The sequence below is a fragment of the Euwallacea fornicatus genome, chromosome 3, assembly GCF_040115645.1.
Source record: "Euwallacea fornicatus isolate EFF26 chromosome 3, ASM4011564v1, whole genome shotgun sequence".
In the NCBI taxonomy this organism is placed as follows: Eukaryota; Metazoa; Arthropoda; class Insecta; order Coleoptera; family Curculionidae; genus Euwallacea; species Euwallacea fornicatus.
In genome coordinates, this window is record NC_089543.1 from 6,769,554 (window position 1) to 6,787,172 (window position 17,619).

General features: G+C 37.1%; 4 protein-coding genes across 6 annotated transcripts; 3 read left to right on the top strand and 1 right to left on the bottom strand.

Annotated features, from left to right (window-relative positions):
- Positions 1-4,846: 4,846 nt before the first annotated feature.
- Positions 4,847-7,507, top strand: LOC136350424 (E3 ubiquitin-protein ligase KCMF1-like). 2 transcript variants are annotated; one of them, XM_066302083.1, is made up of 7 exons: positions 4,847-5,034; positions 5,084-5,251; positions 5,663-5,805; positions 5,968-6,203; positions 6,342-6,430; positions 6,487-6,768; positions 6,877-7,507. In XM_066302083.1, exons 1-7 carry the CDS (start codon positions 5,019-5,021, stop codon positions 7,197-7,199), a joined length of 1,257 nt encoding a protein of 418 aa, XP_066158180.1. In that variant the 5' UTR covers positions 4,847-5,018; the 3' UTR covers positions 7,200-7,507. The 2 variants fall into 2 exon arrangements, with proteins under 2 accessions (XP_066158180.1, XP_066158181.1); XM_066302084.1 differs by having other exon boundaries at positions 4,848-5,034; positions 6,351-6,430.
- A 930-nt stretch (positions 7,508-8,437) lies between these two features.
- LOC136350552 (solute carrier family 12 member 8) lies at positions 8,438-11,842 on the bottom strand. Its single transcript, XM_066302388.1, has 10 exons — positions 11,633-11,842; positions 11,373-11,569; positions 10,862-11,042; positions 10,659-10,804; positions 10,352-10,586; positions 9,853-10,289; positions 9,272-9,562; positions 9,065-9,202; positions 8,832-9,010; positions 8,438-8,681 (listed from the first exon to the last, which is right to left on the bottom strand). Exons 2-10 carry the CDS (start codon positions 11,559-11,561, stop codon positions 8,519-8,521), a joined length of 1,959 nt encoding a protein of 652 aa, XP_066158485.1. The 5' UTR covers positions 11,562-11,569; positions 11,633-11,842; the 3' UTR covers positions 8,438-8,518.
- Positions 11,843-11,986: 144 nt separating this feature from the next.
- Ak3 (Adenylate kinase 3) lies at positions 11,987-14,052 on the top strand. Of its 2 annotated transcripts, XM_066302400.1 has the most exons (5): positions 11,987-12,251; positions 12,320-12,473; positions 12,840-12,956; positions 13,055-13,227; positions 13,282-14,052. In XM_066302400.1, the coding sequence occupies exons 2-5, from the start codon at positions 12,329-12,331 to the stop codon at positions 13,507-13,509; spliced, it is 663 nt and encodes a 220-aa protein (XP_066158497.1). In that variant the 5' UTR covers positions 11,987-12,251; positions 12,320-12,328; the 3' UTR covers positions 13,510-14,052. The 2 variants fall into 2 exon arrangements, with proteins under 2 accessions (XP_066158497.1, XP_066158495.1); XM_066302398.1 differs by having other exon boundaries at positions 11,988-12,473.
- Positions 14,053-14,162: 110 nt separating this feature from the next.
- On the top strand, positions 14,163-16,404 carry Dbct (Dihydrolipoamide branched chain transacylase E2). The gene is made up of 7 exons (XM_066302392.1): positions 14,163-14,320; positions 14,381-14,690; positions 15,046-15,168; positions 15,227-15,486; positions 15,548-15,940; positions 16,063-16,134; positions 16,193-16,404. The coding sequence occupies exons 1-7, from the start codon at positions 14,261-14,263 to the stop codon at positions 16,355-16,357; spliced, it is 1,383 nt and encodes a 460-aa protein (XP_066158489.1). The 5' UTR covers positions 14,163-14,260; the 3' UTR covers positions 16,358-16,404.
- The last annotated feature ends 1,215 nt before the right edge of the window (positions 16,405-17,619 follow it).

The following is a 17,619-nucleotide window of genomic DNA, read 5'->3' on the forward strand; positions in this document are numbered from 1 at the left end:
TGAAAAATATTCGAGGCACCTCTTTTCACACAAGTGCAGGGCATTCGTAGAACTATTTTCTTCGAAAAGACAGCGGCGTATCACCTCTATTTTCGTTTATAACGTCCAGGATCACGTCAATGTGGACGCCATTGATGAAGGTAATGTCATTGTTTCCCCTTAAAAGATGTGTCTCCACACCTATTTCACGCTTCTCAATTTTGAGAAAAATATTTAATCCCGGAACGAACTTGTTACGAAAACCGTGCGTTCCGACAGGAAGAGAAAACAGACCGACATGTGTTCACAAGAGCTTTTTTTTTTAATCAGCCGCAGATTCACCCCCTGAATTTTTGACATACCATTATAAAACGCCTTCTATGAACATAGATGGGGAATCACTTTAACTCGGAAATACAGGATGTTAAAAAAACCAACCCTAGTATTTGTCAAAGAGTTCAGCAACCTGAATCGACCGGAAATTCCTGGATAAACTCTAATAAGCGTCATAAGGAGTTTTTACAAAATTGAAAAAAAAATAAATTTTTTTTTCATTTCAACACCTCGCCTTTCGGCGCCAAATTCATTCGGGACATATAACGCTTGCGCCAACTCGTTGCGCAGTTTCGGCTCGAGGAACGTTCTCTTAAATTCGACCGGTACGTTCAGGCAGGCAATACTCTGTATAATAAACAGATGCGTCTTTATTGCTGCGTGCACAAAGAATGCATCGAAAAATGTCTATTTTCCCCATTAACTCGAGCTCGTAAAAATTGAGTAAACGGAACGCACTGATAAGAATCAGAAATGCTTCTTCTGCCTCTCACACAATGCCGTTTACCGCTTTAAACTTGACACGTGCATTGATTTTTTTTTTCCTCCACAATTCAGTTTTTAAATTGAAAACAAGACATACGAAGAGTGTCACTCAAGGAATACCTAACATTTGTGTTGGGTGCCACAAGGTTCGAACAGATAAAAATTTCATTTCCGCGTTCTATGTAGGACGCTTATTAACTTTTTTCGGGCTGCGAATTAATAACCTGTTTTGCGGGCTATTTTGCAGGAATAACCCTTGGGCATTGATTGTAATTCCTCATTAAAGCATATTATAAAAAGCCCGAAGCACCTGGGACAGAGGCCATAATGAGTTTTGTCCTAATAATTCTGAAAATATTGTGAGCAAAAGGTAAACGCAGTGACGGCGAAGACCACTATCCGAGAGATTAAGGCCGGTTCTTTTCCGACCTTTTTAACATTTGAAAATCTATTATTCACGACCGAGCTAATGTGCTGATTATTAAAGCCCTTTTGTTAAAACTAGAAGCCTCCCGCCGTTGAGGACCAATTTGTTCGGTTCGATTTAATCATAATTTACAATCAACGAGACAAATAACGAGTAGTTAACTCTCCTTAGTGCGAAACTAACTTATTTTATTACCTCGAAACGTTCGGGGTTTCTCCGTTACCTCCAGAGCTATGCGAAATTTTTACTTTCCGTCAAGTCGCCTGCGACGTCAAAATAGCGGTCTGTCATTGGCCGATGCGGAAAAATTAAATTCATGAGCGCCATGTTGGAATGCCGTTGCTGTCGCGTGAGGCGAGTTTGAAGTTGCTATTGGAATTTTCTGCAAAAATTTTAGGAAAAATCGGGGAAATTGCTTAAGAAAGTGGATGGAATTAGTCAAAAATGCGGGCGTAAGAACTTTCGGGAGTTTCGCGGGCGTTGGACGTGGTTTCTTCTGCGTGGAAGCAACTCGAAGTGCTAGTGGGCTGAAACGCTGAGTGCCGAGAAGAAAATGATTCGTGCTTGGAGACATTGTCAGGTAGAACACGGGGAGCCTTTCTGCATTTTTATCGTGATTGCAAGCATCGTTGCTGTTTCGGTATGTATACGGTAGATTTTTGACGAGTTTCACACAAAACCATCGTCAATTTTTTAATGTTGCATTGCTAGGTGATTTCCTGGGCAAAGAACGAACTCATTTTTCGACGCGTCCGCCACTGGAAAATAGTATTGGGGGGTGAGAGAGATAAAATAAGAAGCAGGGCTCAGCTGGTCGAAGCGACCGAGCAAAGTGCGAAGTTTCTAAACAATAAACACCCCGTCACACTAATTACGGCGGAATGCTTCGCAAAAGGTCCTTAATCTACTACGAGCTCGTTTTTTCTCAGCTCTTGTTGTTTTATCATAGGCAGAATGATTTATATTTGGTTCGTGAGAGATTAGCAATTATTACAATCTAGAGACCAGATCGAAAACAGGCAGTTTCATAATGAATAACTCTATCATTGCCGATCACCACGCTAGCGAAATTAGACGTCTCTTTTGAGAAGAAAACATTAATTTTTCCTGCGGCTTTTCTCGTGTGTGTCATGTCTCATGTTTCAAACTAAACAGCAAAAAGAACATTATTATGCTGATTATATTCTCGGATACATATTTTCGGGAGGTTTCCCTCAATAAGGCAATACAGATTAGAAGTGACAAGCTCTCAAGGAGCGGAAGAGCAAATTGTCACGTGTCACCGCAACAGGACTTCCCTTTTCTATAAATTTGCAGGAATTGAAGAAGTGTGTTTTTTATCTGTCTGTCCCTTTGGAAATTTGGGGCGTTTTTCCCGACGTGTCACACCCTTCTTACATCATTTGTTGTTTGTAGTTAGGGTTTTAACGGTTTACTTTGCCGCTGATGGGGGCTCTCAACCTCATAGCTACAGCTATTCTAAATCTAGAAAATTGCAGAGAGGGGTATAACGATACAAAAGGTCATTCACAAACACAGGGTACTGCATTACGTTGATGACGCTGTTGAAGTTGATATTCCGATTGTACCTATTTGGTTCACGTCGAGCATGATAGTGTCGTTACCCCACCTGGTAGCTTTTGGATTTGTTGTCTTGCTGCCTCATTACATTCAATTGGCCATTGTGCTCCGCTATTATTTATCAAATTCTTTGCTATTTTTCTTATAAATTAACCTCTTTTTATTCTTTTTTTTTCTTCATTGACCCCTTATAGTGCAATTGACCTGACTTGAACTTGTATCCTCTGACTTCCACCATTGGTTGACACTTAGACCGAAGTGGAGTCGTTTACCTGCACAAAATCGAATCAACTACATGCTTACTTTTTTTAAATGCCCGGTGCCTACTCAAATCGTAAGGAAAGGTTAATCAAAATCCCTGGCCTTCAAATATCGTATTTCCAAACAATATCCCACTGTTGTTCAAACAATTAAAAATAAAAATTGTCCCAAGGCGAAAGGCGCCAAGACGATTGTTATTTTGCTTAGTTATTAAAGTCTGTAACATAGTACGTACTTACTTGTCTTTTCTAGACTTTAATTGATGTCAATTAAGGGTCAATTTATTTTATTAAAGATTTGGGATATAAAAAGCTTACTGCCATGCGTTACGTCACTGTGTTCTAGATATTTACTGATTTGGGTTCACTTTAATTGGGATGGAATCGGATGATTGAGTGTAGCATTTCTATTCACCATGCTTGTGCTTATCATTAAATACTTTCACGGTAATTCCACGGAAATTTCAAAAAAAAAATTTTTCGAGACGTTGGCCTTTTATGAATTTCCGTTTTAGGTAAAGTTTTGTCGATTTAATTTTTATTATTTATTTTACCTGTTTAAGATACGTGTAAAATTTGAGATTTAAAGGCGGCTGTAAAACAGTGCAATATGAAGTCGTCACATAGCTAAATGTGGCAGAAATTACCCAGTTAGTAGAAGTAATTAGCCGACAATGGTTAACCGTCACACATTGTGCAAACTTTCAACTAAAATGCATCGACTGAAAGATTTGTAAAAATCATTAATAACCGTTGTGTCAAATCGGGACGGTAAACGAGCGAAAAGTGACAAATTTTATCGGGTGTAAAGTACAAAGAAAAACCATTAACTCTAGAACTATTAGGAGAAAAAATTCAATGGGATCCAAAGTAAATAGTCCGGCTAGACCCTTATCAAAATTTGCGATTTTGCTGAGAGAGGAATTTATGTCACAACTGTTTACTTAAGTATATCGATTTGTTGATTTGAAAACCCCATGGAGACCCAATTGCCTAAATAACACGAAAAAAAACCTCAATTAATTATAGTTGAAAGTTTTTGAAGCCGAAAACTATTCTTGATTCAAGAATATATTTGTTGGCAAAGGGGATAAAGTTATGGAGGAAGCGCTGAATAGAGAGGGAGCTTTTAAAATTTTAATTTTTAATAAGTGAGTCCTAGCTAATCCGATAAGTTATTCCGAGTAGTCATTAAGCACTTCGTTATTATGAGGGCAAAAGTTGTAACAGAATAACTTATTAGCTCTCAGCACGCAATACTAATCAGGTTATTGTTTGATCTCAATTTGGGATACATGTGATGCCTTTCATAGAATGTCTATTGAACGTAGCCACAAATGAAACAAGAAAATGACAACGCTTAATTCGATCGCGTTCATTTCGAATTTCTAAATGGACACTTTTGTGTACTTTGTAAGGTAATATTACAATTATCGCAAAAACTCGATAAATGGTCACCAAATATGGACATGTTTAAAAAAAAAAAACGACGTGAACCGACTCATGGAGCCAAACCGAAAATCCACAGGGTGACATTTTTTCGAAGGATCAAATCTCCTTTTATTGCCCCAAAATTTTGCAATCGGAACTCGAAAATAAAGAGCACTTTCAAATGGCTATCCGAAGCAATCTCTTTACAGGTATTGTATATGTGTGGTGCGCAGTGTTGAGTGAGACTAGTAGAGTCCTGCACTTTTTACTCTGCAGTGTAGCGGGAGTATGCTAAGCAATAGAATAAACCTAGTCAAAGTCATCGTGACGTTGACAAATAATCTGTCATTGTCAAAGCTCCCGATTGAGCACTGACATTTATTCCATATAAATGAAATTTTAGATTTCACTGATTTTAGGCAATCGCTTTTCATTATTATTATATTTTGTAATTTTCCCTACTATTGCGGGATAATGATGCCCTAAAACTGCTTTTTGAGGTTCTATTTCCAGTAAGAAAAATGAGCCGACATGAAGGCAAGTCAGGCCAAAAAAAAGAGGTCATACCTCATTGCTATTTTTTCAGGTGTTAGCTGTGATTCCTGTTTAAAAGGTAACTTTAGGGGCCGCAGGTATAAATGTTTAGTGTGCTACGATTATGATTTGTGCGCTGTTTGCTACGAGTCTGGTGCAACCAACACTCGCCACACTACTGATCATCCTATGCAATGTATTTTGACGAGATCTGATTTTGGTAAGTACGAATTTTAGGCACTCCGGAATGTAGTGATGCGTAAGGTACGTCAAGAAGTTATAACTGGGTTTTTTTAATAAATCATTATGCAGTTGTACATTATTCCTACCAGATGCAAATCTCTTTATAGTTGTCCAATACCCATTTTCCAAAGATTGAGCAGCACAGATAGGAAAGTCAGTCACTTTAGGTGTCATCATTAAGACCAATTTTTTTACTCGTAACTACCCAAACCGCTCCCCTAATAGGCACCTTCAACAGAATGTACTTGTTAAGTGTCTTTCACAAATTATATTTGAGCAATTAATGGCCAGTTATTCTGTGTATCGTTCAATCTTAAAGAGTTTTTTATTTCTGTCCTCAAAGTTTCTTCATATCCCATTTCTATTAAGTTTCCTTCTTTCTTTCAAGATGTCTATTACGGGGGCGAAGCGATAAGCACCTTGGAAATGCCCCAATCTTATACTTGTCCTTATTGCTCACGTATGGGATTTACAGATGTTACTCTTCAAGAGCATGTAACTGCAGAGCATCAAGATACAACATTTGAAGTGGTAATGTATATAAGGCTATGTTTGATGATGAAAACGTCGTGTAACAAAATACCAGTGGCCATAATATATTCATATTCTTGGAAAACTGGTTGTATGCTTATTTGCAGATCTATTGGCTTTTTTTTGCACTCGGTAACTAAACAGATAATTATTTACATCTAGGTATGCCCTCTTTGTGCTGCAATGCCAGGTGGTGATCCAAATCTTATGACGGATGACTTTGCTGGTCATTTAACCTTAGAGCATCGCTCTGGTCCTCGCGACCTGATTTCTTTTTTGGATGAGCCTGTTGCAACGCGCCATAACGTAAGACGCATTCCCCATACTTCGACTTCCCATACTGGGACTGGTAGAGGAGCAAACTCTTTAAGGCCTCGTAGATCCAACATGCACTTTAGGTATGTTGTTTCTTTTGCACAGATTATTTTTTTGGCTTTTTTTTTTACCATTAAGCCCTGGTTGTTTCATATATGTCAGTTTTTCCTGGTGAGAGATGTAACAAAATTATTCTGTCCCGCGTAAAGATAGAGATTTAGTGTTTTCAGCTCAAGCGGATTTTCATCTTTGAGCCCATCAGGTCGTGAAGCTGTTGATCCAATCGCGGAACTTCTTTCGCAGCTTTCAGGTAAAAATTCCGGTAAATACTGGCTTCGAGATACCCAATTTAGAATATTTTCCAAGGGGTACGACGTTCCACCAGTACGACTTCAAACAGTTCCCCGACTCAATTGCAACAACTTCAGATGCAGTTACAGTTGGAGCGGCAACAGGTGAATGCGGCTAGGCAGAATTTGGAACGTTTTCCTAGACGCCCAACTCAGAGTCAAACTTTGAGGGAAGCCCATACTTCAAACTTTGGAACTTCGACAATTTTGCTCAACGCCTCTCCTGTGTTGGTTCAACCTGCGAATAATACTCCTCCAGTACCTACTCAGGGACTTAATTCACAATTTTTGCTATCTGGTGAGTTAATCATACAATCGGATTAAAAAAAAGATTTCTGTAGAATCCCACGACTGTTCGTATGTAGAAATGCTACAGGATTTCTTATACATTTTTGCGACTTTTCAGGTTTGTTGGAAGAAGTTTCTTTAAATTCCACTGTCACGGAAGAACGACAAGAACGTTGTGGTTTCGTTCAAGAATTACTTCTTTCAACAATGTCCACTGTATCCGAAGAAGAAAGTTGTCAACGGAAATTCAATAAGTTAATTGAATCTAGTCGAACTGCTGGGCCCGATTCCGCAGAAGAAGAAGAAATTAAACCTCCGCAACGCACGAGCAGTACTGTACTACGTGGGCGAGCTAGGCAAGACAACCAAAACGCGAAACGCAGAGCAGAGGCGAATCGCAAAGACCAAACCAGGGAACCCTGTTCTGAGGAAAATAGATAGTTTATTATTTAAGCGTTTTCAATTGTGATAGATTTGTTTTTTAAAAGTTTTAAGGTCTGGCCAACGGTGGGTTTTGGATCTTGTTACAAAGAGTTTTGTAAAAACTTAATATGGCTATAAGAGTTATTTTTTGAAATTTGTAACTGTTGTACTTTCGATTTGCATAGCTTGCACACTTTATTCATTTTTATTTACGTTGGCGTGGATATAAATGATTTGTGACCGAATTTAAATAATAATTTCAAAACGTAATCTTGGTAATGTATACCTCGGTTATTTTAGTTAATTCAATAAAAGACTTAATATAACATAGTGTTTTATTTCATTCTTATTATCAATCATCACTTAAACGCGCGGGATAGTCAAATTATCGGTCAATTATCAGTCAAACGCGCGGGACAAAATTAAGTTATCGGTCAATTATCGCTTAAACGCGCGGGACAAAGTCAAATTATCGGTCAATTATCAGTCAAATGCGCCGGACAAAATCAAATTATCGGTCAATTATCAGTCAAACGCGCCGGACAAAATCGAATTATCGGTCAATCATCAGTCAAACACGCCGGACAAAATTGAATTATCGGTCAAACATCAGTCAAACACGCCGGGCAAAACTGAGTTATCGGTCAATTATCGCTTAAATGCGCGGGACAAAATTGAATTATCGGTCAATTATCAGTCAAACGCGCGGGACAAAGTCAAATTATCGGTCAATTATCAGTCAAACGCGCCGGACAAAATCGAATTATCGGTCAATTATCAGTCAAACGCGCCGGACTAAACTGAGTTATCGGTCAATTATCGCTTAAACGTGTGGGACAAAATGGAATTATCGGTCAATTATCGCTTAAACGTGCGGGACAAAATTGAAATATCGGTCAATTATCGCTTAAACGCGCGGGACAAAATTGAATTATCGGTCAATTATCGCTTAAACGCGCGGGACAAAATTGTGTTATCGGTCAATTATCGCTTAAACGCGCGGGACAAAGTCAAATTATCGGTCAATTATCAGTCAAACGCGCGGGACAAAATTGAGTTATCGGTCAATTATCGCTTAAATGCGCGGGGCAGAGTCAAATTATCGGTCAATTATCAGTCAAACGCGCCGGACGAAATCGAATTATTGGTCAATTATCAGTCAAACACGCCGGGCAAAATCGAATTATCGGTCAATTATCAGTCAAACACGCCGGGCAAAATCGAATTATCGGTCAAATATTTGATATTAATGATCCTTATCTAAAAAATTAGTTAAATATATTAATTTCATATAAGGTTAACAAAATACACATTTCAAAATATAAATGATATTAAATTTAATCGTCCAAGTCAACCGTATGTCCCGAAACAGTCGCTGATTGATGATATCTTCTTCTGTTTGAAAAATCTTCATTGTCTTCGTTTAATTGTGCGGTAGATACGTCCATCCCCGGATGCACTGGCGTTACCACGATCTGCTCATAGTCGACAACTCTTCTCCTATAAAATTAAAAATGCCTGTTCAAAGCGAAACATAAGAAATGAAAAATATCGATATGCTTATGCATATCGAGCAGCACTTTGTTTTTACTCGATTTGGATTAACTACTAATAAACATATTCAGTACAATTGATAGATTTTTTCCTTACCCAAAACACCTTAACAGTACCGTTTTAAACCATCGCAAGAAGTGAAATTCGCTAGCTAAGCCCGGCTTAACTGCAGGGTTTGCTGTTCCAATGTACAGCCAGATTAAAAATACAACGCTTATAGAGGCTACAGCATATACCCAATTCACTAAGAACATTATAATTATTTTTATTAATGCCTACAAAAGAACATAATATAAACTTTACGAAACATTTTTATGACCAGCACTTACCCCGATTAGTGACAACCATCTGTTACATAAATTAGAATACCAATTCTTTTGCTTTGAATGTATATGGTTTTTAGGTGCTATTGGGGTCATTTCAGAATTTTCTATCGGACTAGACTGAGAATTTGAATTCGATTCACCCTTGATCACAAAAAAAGAAAAAATTTATCTCACTTTTCTCTTCAAATATTTATAATTCCTACAACTTACCCTTAAATTCTTATGTCTTGTGCGCTCAGGAAATAGTCTATCTAAGTCGTTGTCATCATCTACATTCACTGCAGTATGAACTTTTGGCCTATGAAACCTTTGCTCTCTTTGATGCTCTATATCAAAAGTTTGAGCCAAGGCAAAGTATGAATAGTCGATACAGGCATATGTTATTAAATAAGGCATTGTAACAATCGGAGCCAAAGTATTAATGTTTCCTATCATAATAAATGCAAACGAAACTGCTGCCACCACGGCCATCGAGTAGAGAGGGACTTTGTTTGGGCCCCTCTAAAATCGAATTTCTCCTTGGGTTCCATTTGAATGTATTGCTTGAATCTCAGGTTTGAAGGTGTATCTCTCAGAGCATCCCATTCATTAGGACAAATTGAAATTGCAAAATTCTAACATGAACCAAACAATGGCATAACAACAGACATCGCTTATAGACAAAAATCTGAGCAATGTCACTATTTAGAAGTATTTTAAGCAGTTGCTAATACTAAATTTGAAATGTTTCTTAATCTCCTTGGATACACCTTTATCCCCAAAATAGACACAGTTGTAAGTTCGTATCTTACCCCCATTCCCAAAATTCCTATTCCTGGTATCACATTTTCCAACGCAATAGACTGTAAAACTCTAGGCGTGCCGTACATGGCACCTAAACAACTAGACATAGAAGACACATATAAACCAGCTAGAAAAAGGACCCCTATTGCTGATACTTTGGCTGCGATCATATAATCGTTTTTCAACACATGTCTTGTGCAAGTGGCACCCAAAAACAAAATAAAAACTAGATATAAGAATGTGGCGAAACTGATTGCTGCCAATGTGCCATTTGGTATGTTTGTCGACGGCGCTTTGAGATCGCCACTCATATTAATTCCAGCCAATATCCCGGTTATCGTGGGAAAGAATACTCCGAATACGGCAAACATTGAATATCCATCGGTGTAATTGGGCCATAAGTTTAGCTGCATGTTATTTGTCAACCAGCCATCAAATCCACTTTCTACAATGGCAGAACATGATCGCTTTCTTAGGAGGCATATACAGGTAGTGAAAGAATATTACCTATATCAGTATGAACAAAACTGCCCACCATAAAGTCTAATCCAGCCAGCAATAAAATTAATAATAAAACGAATTGAATTTTAATGACCCATTTTACTCCGGCTATATTAATACTGCTTAATAACACGACGGCTCCAATGGCGATTAATCTAACGGCAGTTCCTGAGCCGCTAAAACCTATCATCTCTGCTATAGATTCCCCAAATCCAAGAACGTTCAATGCACACCCTACTGCCTTAAGAGTGAAATTGAAGATTGATAGATAATCCATCAATATTGCTACAGTACAAGTCAGAAAAATACTTACCTGGCCAAAGCAGTATAGTATACCCAAAGCACCACCAAATCTGGATCCTAGCACATGCCCCAATACAAAATAGACACCACCACTTTCTATCCTACAACGTTCACATATACCTACTGCTGATAATACTGATATTAATGCAGTCGCAACTAAAAATATATGTATTTTATAAGCTTGCACTTACAAGGGCGGTTTAAACAATTAACCTGTCGATAAAACTATTAAGACCCCACTTATTACTCCTGCTTGGCTAACAATCCAGCCTGATCGTAGAAATACGATGACACCCACAATGTTGATCAAACAAGAAGTAAAAACGCCATCCCACGTGCCAAATAGTACTGGTTGGGATATGAAGAAATTTGATTTCCACCATGGAATGTCACCCTAAAAAAAATAAAAATTTGTTTGACATTTAAAACTACTTAATAGGATATATTGAGAATGACCATAGCACTAAGGAATCGTTGAAAAGCTGCTAAAGGATGAGAATTTTAAACTTATCAAAAAACTCAAACATGCTTAAGTCAACAAATGTTCAAATAAGAAATTAAATTAATTTACATCTTATTACTGGTTGCTTATTGCTAAATTCTTAATGCAGCATTATAAATTATCGCATTATACCTTTAAAATTTGGTCTGAATTGAGCTTAAGTTGTAATACAACTCACCAAGGATCTACATTTTTCACTCTAACTTTCTTAAACATATTTACCTGTTCCTCAGCAAACAGTTCATTGGCACCAGAAGCCTGGTGTCCACCTGCAGCATAATGCCCACCACTGGATAGATCTACAAATCCACTTGTATTGGCTCTTACCCTTTGAGCAGCTTCATTGCCCAAACCATACTTTGACCAATCAATATCCCTATTCCTAGAATCAGTTCTATTCGATCCTTCCATGATTCAGGCTTTATGGAATCAAAATTGCGTTCAAATAAGATGAGTAATGTTTTACATATGTATTTTATTACCTTAAAAGTTATGAACCATTTGTTAAACAGGCGATATGTATCCAACTCATCTGGAAGATTAGACTATCTTAATGCCGTTATCTACAATATTGAATATATTCCAAATTGAATAGGAATCATTCATTGTTATTATAATTTTGGTTTTTCAACAATTTTAGGTAACAGAAAACAAAACATATCACTAGTAAGGAGGTAAAACTGTCGACATATCAATTTTCCATAAAGTTGACAGTCGAATGACAGATGATAACGCGAGGGGTTTTCTATTCAATTCTCTGAACATTCTGAACGAACAAAACCCAAATCTAAAGTTCTAAAATACAAAACGCATGCGTGTTCCAGCTAATTTGTTATCAGCTTGGAACATCGCCAAGGTCAAGATGGTCCTAGTCAATGACCTATGTCCATCCATAACCTGGTCCTAATCCAGGAAAAAAAATACAATACCACAACAATTTTTGATAAACTTTAAAAGCTGACTACCTATTTCAGATGGTTCCAATAAGTACTTCGTTTTACCACGATATCGAGAACATCACCTTATCATTTACTTTATTTTCTACTTTTATCTGGCATGCAATTTTTTTAAAACAAAATTAGAAGAGTTTAAACTCCAAAGGTTAGAAAATTCACAAACATCGTACTTACTGGACCTAGAAGTGATACAATTTTACCTATTAATTTAAGTTTACCGACATGGCAACCCAACTTTTTAAATCTTTAATTTTGGGAGCCCCTGCATCAGGGAAAGGTACAATATCTGCTCGAATAGTCAATACTTTTTATTTAGAACATGTTTCCAGTGGCGATCAGTTGAGAAAAAATATTCAGTCCAAAACTCGTAAGTACTTGTATAATTAATACACGAGTAATGTGTGTATAATGTGAACTTTCGTTGTCCTTATCATGGAATTCTGTGTTTGTTGTCAAGGGCTTTAGTATAGAAGATTATTGTTGACACATTCACATAATTAATATAAACGGTCCATAGTTGCACAGCATGCAATTTCTTACAGTAGCTTTCCATAACCCAGCTTTACTGTTAGTAACCGTAACTTAGTCAACTCCACACATTTTGCATTTACAGTAAACAAATATACCCAAGTTTAGTTGTGACTCAGTTAACCTGAGGAACTTTCTAAAAAAGCCTATAAGGCTATCAATTACTCTTTACATTTACCATACATAAAATATTTATTTATTTTAGCCATTGGCCTGGAAGCTCAAAAGTATATAAAAGAAGGGAAACTTGTCCCCGATGAGGTGATGATTAAGTTTATTTCTAAGGAGTTGGATAAAGTTCCCCCATGTTGGCTCCTTGATGGTAAGTAGAGGTCAGTCATGATGACTGACCTGAAAAAACTCTCAAAATGCCTATAATTATCAATAATTAAACTATTATTCTGCTAATTTTCTTTTTAGGCTTCCCTAGAACACTGGCACAGGCAAAAGCCCTATGGGAAGTACACAATTTGAACATAGCAATAAATTTGGATGTACCGTTTTCTGTCATTATTGATAGGATCAAAGGAAGATGGGTGCATTTGCCTAGTGGTAGAGTTTACAATGAAGGGTTTAATTCCCCTAAAGTGGCTGTAAGTGGTATCATAATAATCCCGCAAATACAAATACAAAAATTCTTATTTCAGGGAAAAGACGATGTAACTGGTGAACCTTTAATACAAAGAGAAGATGACAAACCAGATGTTGTTCAAAAGCGACTTGAACAGTACGAGAAACTAACACGCCCAGTCATTGAGTTTTATAGAAAAAAAAAGATTTTGCACGAGTTTTCAGGAAATACCTCCGACGAAATTTGGCCTAAAGTTCGAGAATGTTTAAATTCATGTATACCAACAACCATAACTAAGAAATAACGTTGCCTTCTTTAAAATAAGAACAGTAAACCCTCGATTAATCGTGTCGACATTATTTGAGCTCCGGACGAACCGTTTGTCATACATTTCTATGGCTTTCCCACCATAACAAAATAGCAATAGGCATAATCCTGATATTATGGAGGATTAACTCCTTATGTAAATAGTGAGCTTGTGTTTCCCCACATTGCTCTGGATAATCTAAGTTCTACGTTTAATTTCTGCATTAACATAAGCTAATATTATATAATTAGCTGGCAATATTTGTCAATTTTCATTTGCATCAGTTTTACACTATATAAAAATCAATATTATTCATATACTTCATAATGGTAGTTGATGACCAGCGCTGGTGCCAATTAATATACTTTGTACTCGTAAAAATCTGAAACTTACACCACCTGTATTTCAATAACGATTCACGTTTGGAATAGAGTTTATATAAAAAAAAATGACTTTAACATAATGTAAAATTTGTGTAAAGAAAATTTTAAAACTGTACTGTGCCTTAATCAATCAAATAAACAAATATATTTACATCAATTCGTTTCTCGTCATTTTCGCAAATCAAAAATCGTACCAAGAACCTTCCTCATTATTCAAATTAAAAATTTCGAATGCTAAAATTGAATGAAATGACTTGCGTCTATTCACATTGCTGTCGAAATAGTAATCTGTTTGTGCCTGTAGATAACGCACAAGTTTATTTTATTTATTCCGACATTAAAATTTCAAGCAGTAGCTGAAGAAGATGTCTCACGTTTCTTCTTTTGTAAGTAAAGTTCTAAATGCCCCATACAAGGCGTTGTTCGTAAGTACATCAGTTTTAACTGATTTTTTTCTAATAATATTATTTCGAACATTTTTTCAGCGAGAACGAAAAGTTAGGCAAATTGCCGTTAGAAACATTTTTGCATCATGCATTTTAAACAAAAACATATCGTTTCTTTTGTCAGATATAGGGGAAGGCATAAGGGAGGTGGTCGTTAAAGAGTGGTTTGTTAGCGTAGGGGATAAGGTATCACAGTTCGACAATATTTGTGAGGTACAAAGTGATAAAGCGTCAGTAACAATAACAAGTCGATATGATGGAGTTATTACAAAACTCTATTATCAAATTGATGACACAGCCTTGGTTGGTCAACCTTTAATAGATGTGGAAACTAATGAAATCGATGACGGTAAGTCTGATCCGGTTTAGGTCCAGTTTTTCAATTAGTTATTAAGGGACGAATAGGTTATTTCCGATGATTACATTTCGGGGGCAGGTTTGACTGCAGGATTAAAAAACGAACCTTCTCAGACTTTTTTTCTGGTGGTTTCAATGTGGTATAGTCAATAACAAACTTATACGTACCTAAAAATGCTTAGATCGTACACAGGCCCACCTTTTATACCTACAAATTCGGTCATGAAATCTTTAAAATTGAATGCTTGTGCCGCTTCATTGCCATGGAAACGTTTGTGGTTGAGCTTGGTGTTACCGTTAAACGAGTTTTTCCCTTAAACATGCTCTAAATATGTTTTCTTTCGTAGAGGTCACATCTATGCGAGAGAAAGCTGCTGTATATGAACCTGCAACAGTTACAAAAAAAACCCCAATTAGTACACCCGAAATCCCGGAAACATCATCTACATTAGAAACGAGTGACTCATCGGGCAAGCACCTTCCCATACAGAATAAAAACTAATTTGTCGTTATATTAACTTATTTCAGGTTCAGGGCACACAGTGCTTTGCATACCGTCTGTCCGTCGCATAGCTAAAGAATTTAAAATCGATCTGACGAAAGTAAAAGGTACGGGAAAACAGGGACGTATATTGAAAGAGGACATTATGAAGTATATAGATGTCCGCCCTCCGGATTGTCCCGAACCGCTTACACCTCCAGGATCTTTTTCGGACAATGAGACTCATAAAATTGAACCCATCAAAGGATTTACGAAAGCAATGTTCACTACCATGAGTGAAGCTCTAGTAAGAGTTCGAGCTGTAAAAATCTCTCCGAGAGCGAGTTATTATTTTTTTTTTCATTTAGAAAATCCCACATTTCGTTTACAGTGACGAGATTAAAGTTACAAAGCTGGCAACCCTAAAGAGCGATCTAGCAAACGTGCCGGAATCGGATATAAAAATAACCTTTTTGCCGTTTTTCATAAAGGCCATTTCAAATGCTTTGGGACGCTATCCAATAATTAATTCTTCACTAGATCAGGCCAATAATAATATTATTTACTGGAAACACCACAATATAGGTGTTGCTATGGCCACAAGTAAAGGCCTCGCCGTGCCGGTGATCAAAAACGTGGAAAAATTGACCGTATTGGAAATAACGACCGATTTGCAAAGGTTGATGAAGAATGGAAAGAACGGCGCTTTCGCACCCAACGATTTAGCCGGAGCCACATTTTCCATCTCTAACATTGGCATTGTAAGCTAATAACCCTCATGTTTTTTTGCGAATTTTGTCAATATCAAAGTACCAAAAACCGAAGTTCTTTTGGCGCATAATATTTAAAAAAATGGTCAACCTCCGATCTTGTAACGTTTTAGGTGGGAGGAACTTACACTAAACCAGTCATTTTACCACCACAAGTTGCGATTGTGGCCATTGGACGAACACAAGTACGAAATGCTTCAATACTAAAGCCCTTCCGGTAATTAATTTTTTGATAAATTTCAGGTATTACCGAGATATGGCGATGACGGTGACGTAATTAAAGAGAAGATCATTAACATCAGCGCATCGGCAGACCACAGGATTATAGATGGTGTCACCATGGCGAATTTTATCAACGTTGTTAAGAGACAAATAGAGAATCCTTACTTACTATTTCTAAATTTATGAACGTGATTTGAATAAATACACAGGATGTTCCTGAAATAACTCCGCAACACTTGACAAAGAATTCCCGAACCAACAATAAACGTTCTAGGCAAACTTACCCGTTTCCAGTGCTGCTTCGTTTTGCAGCTCTAGGAGACCAACGTTTTCAGATTAGTGTCGCATTTTCGAAATAATTACCGAAGACTTTTGTCGATTTTCAGTCGTTTGGGAACTAAAAGTTACTAAACAAATTGGCACATTTTCACGTAAACGGGATCGCGTTTTAACGAGCGGAAGAATTAACAATGTCACGTGATTGTAATGGACGTATAAGCGTCGGATGATATCGTAAGGAGCGTTCGAATTGTAGAGTTCCGAACCGTAAAACTTTTGCAAGTGTTAAGGGAAACGAGTAGTTTTAATCCAAACGTAAATCGAAGACGTCGACTCCAAAAATTGAGAAGAAAAAATATGGCGTCGTCCCTTTCGATTGGTAGATTAATCATGACAGTTGAAGGTATCGAAGAAGCCCATTCCTAGTCGGGTTCCCTAATAATAAATAAACGGCAAACGAGGCCTATCAAGAAGTAGAAATATGTTCGTGCATTTATTGTAAATATTTAATTAGTTGCCTGCACAAGGCAGAAACGTGCTATTAACGAAAATTTCACGTTCCGCACAGTTTGGTCGAGGAAGAAGTTTTCCCCGCAGAATCTCAGCACGATGCCTGTGGCTTTTGCTTGTTTGATCAAAATTATTATGCGACTTTCGAGAACTTAATAAGTGAAAAACAAAATATGTAATAAGAAGAAAAATGGTATCGTGTATATTAACAATAAGATTTATCTTTAATTTACAAATGGAGCGGTAAACTTTCCTGCCACTTTTCAAACGTGGAACGCCAGTGTCTCGAGAGCGCTTGGTATAATTTAAATGTACCTTCTCGATACGCTCTATAACTCAACGCAAACCGCTTTACCCAATGTCTTTCAATTATATAATTCAATTAGTTTCCTAAAAAAGCCACAAATCAATTAAAAAAAAAACACGAATTTTGGACAATTTGGCGAAGGAAAAGTTGCCACTGCAGGATCGCGACACGGTGCTTATGACAATCGTTCATGGAAGAATTAAATTTGTAAACTCGCGTATAGTATCGAGCCCTCAAAGTTGTTAAGTTTTCAACAGACAGAAACAAAATGTTAAAGTTGATATTGTCCTTACCTTTGTTGCACCCATATGAATGTATATCAATTATGAACGCGACGTGTGAAATTCTAAAT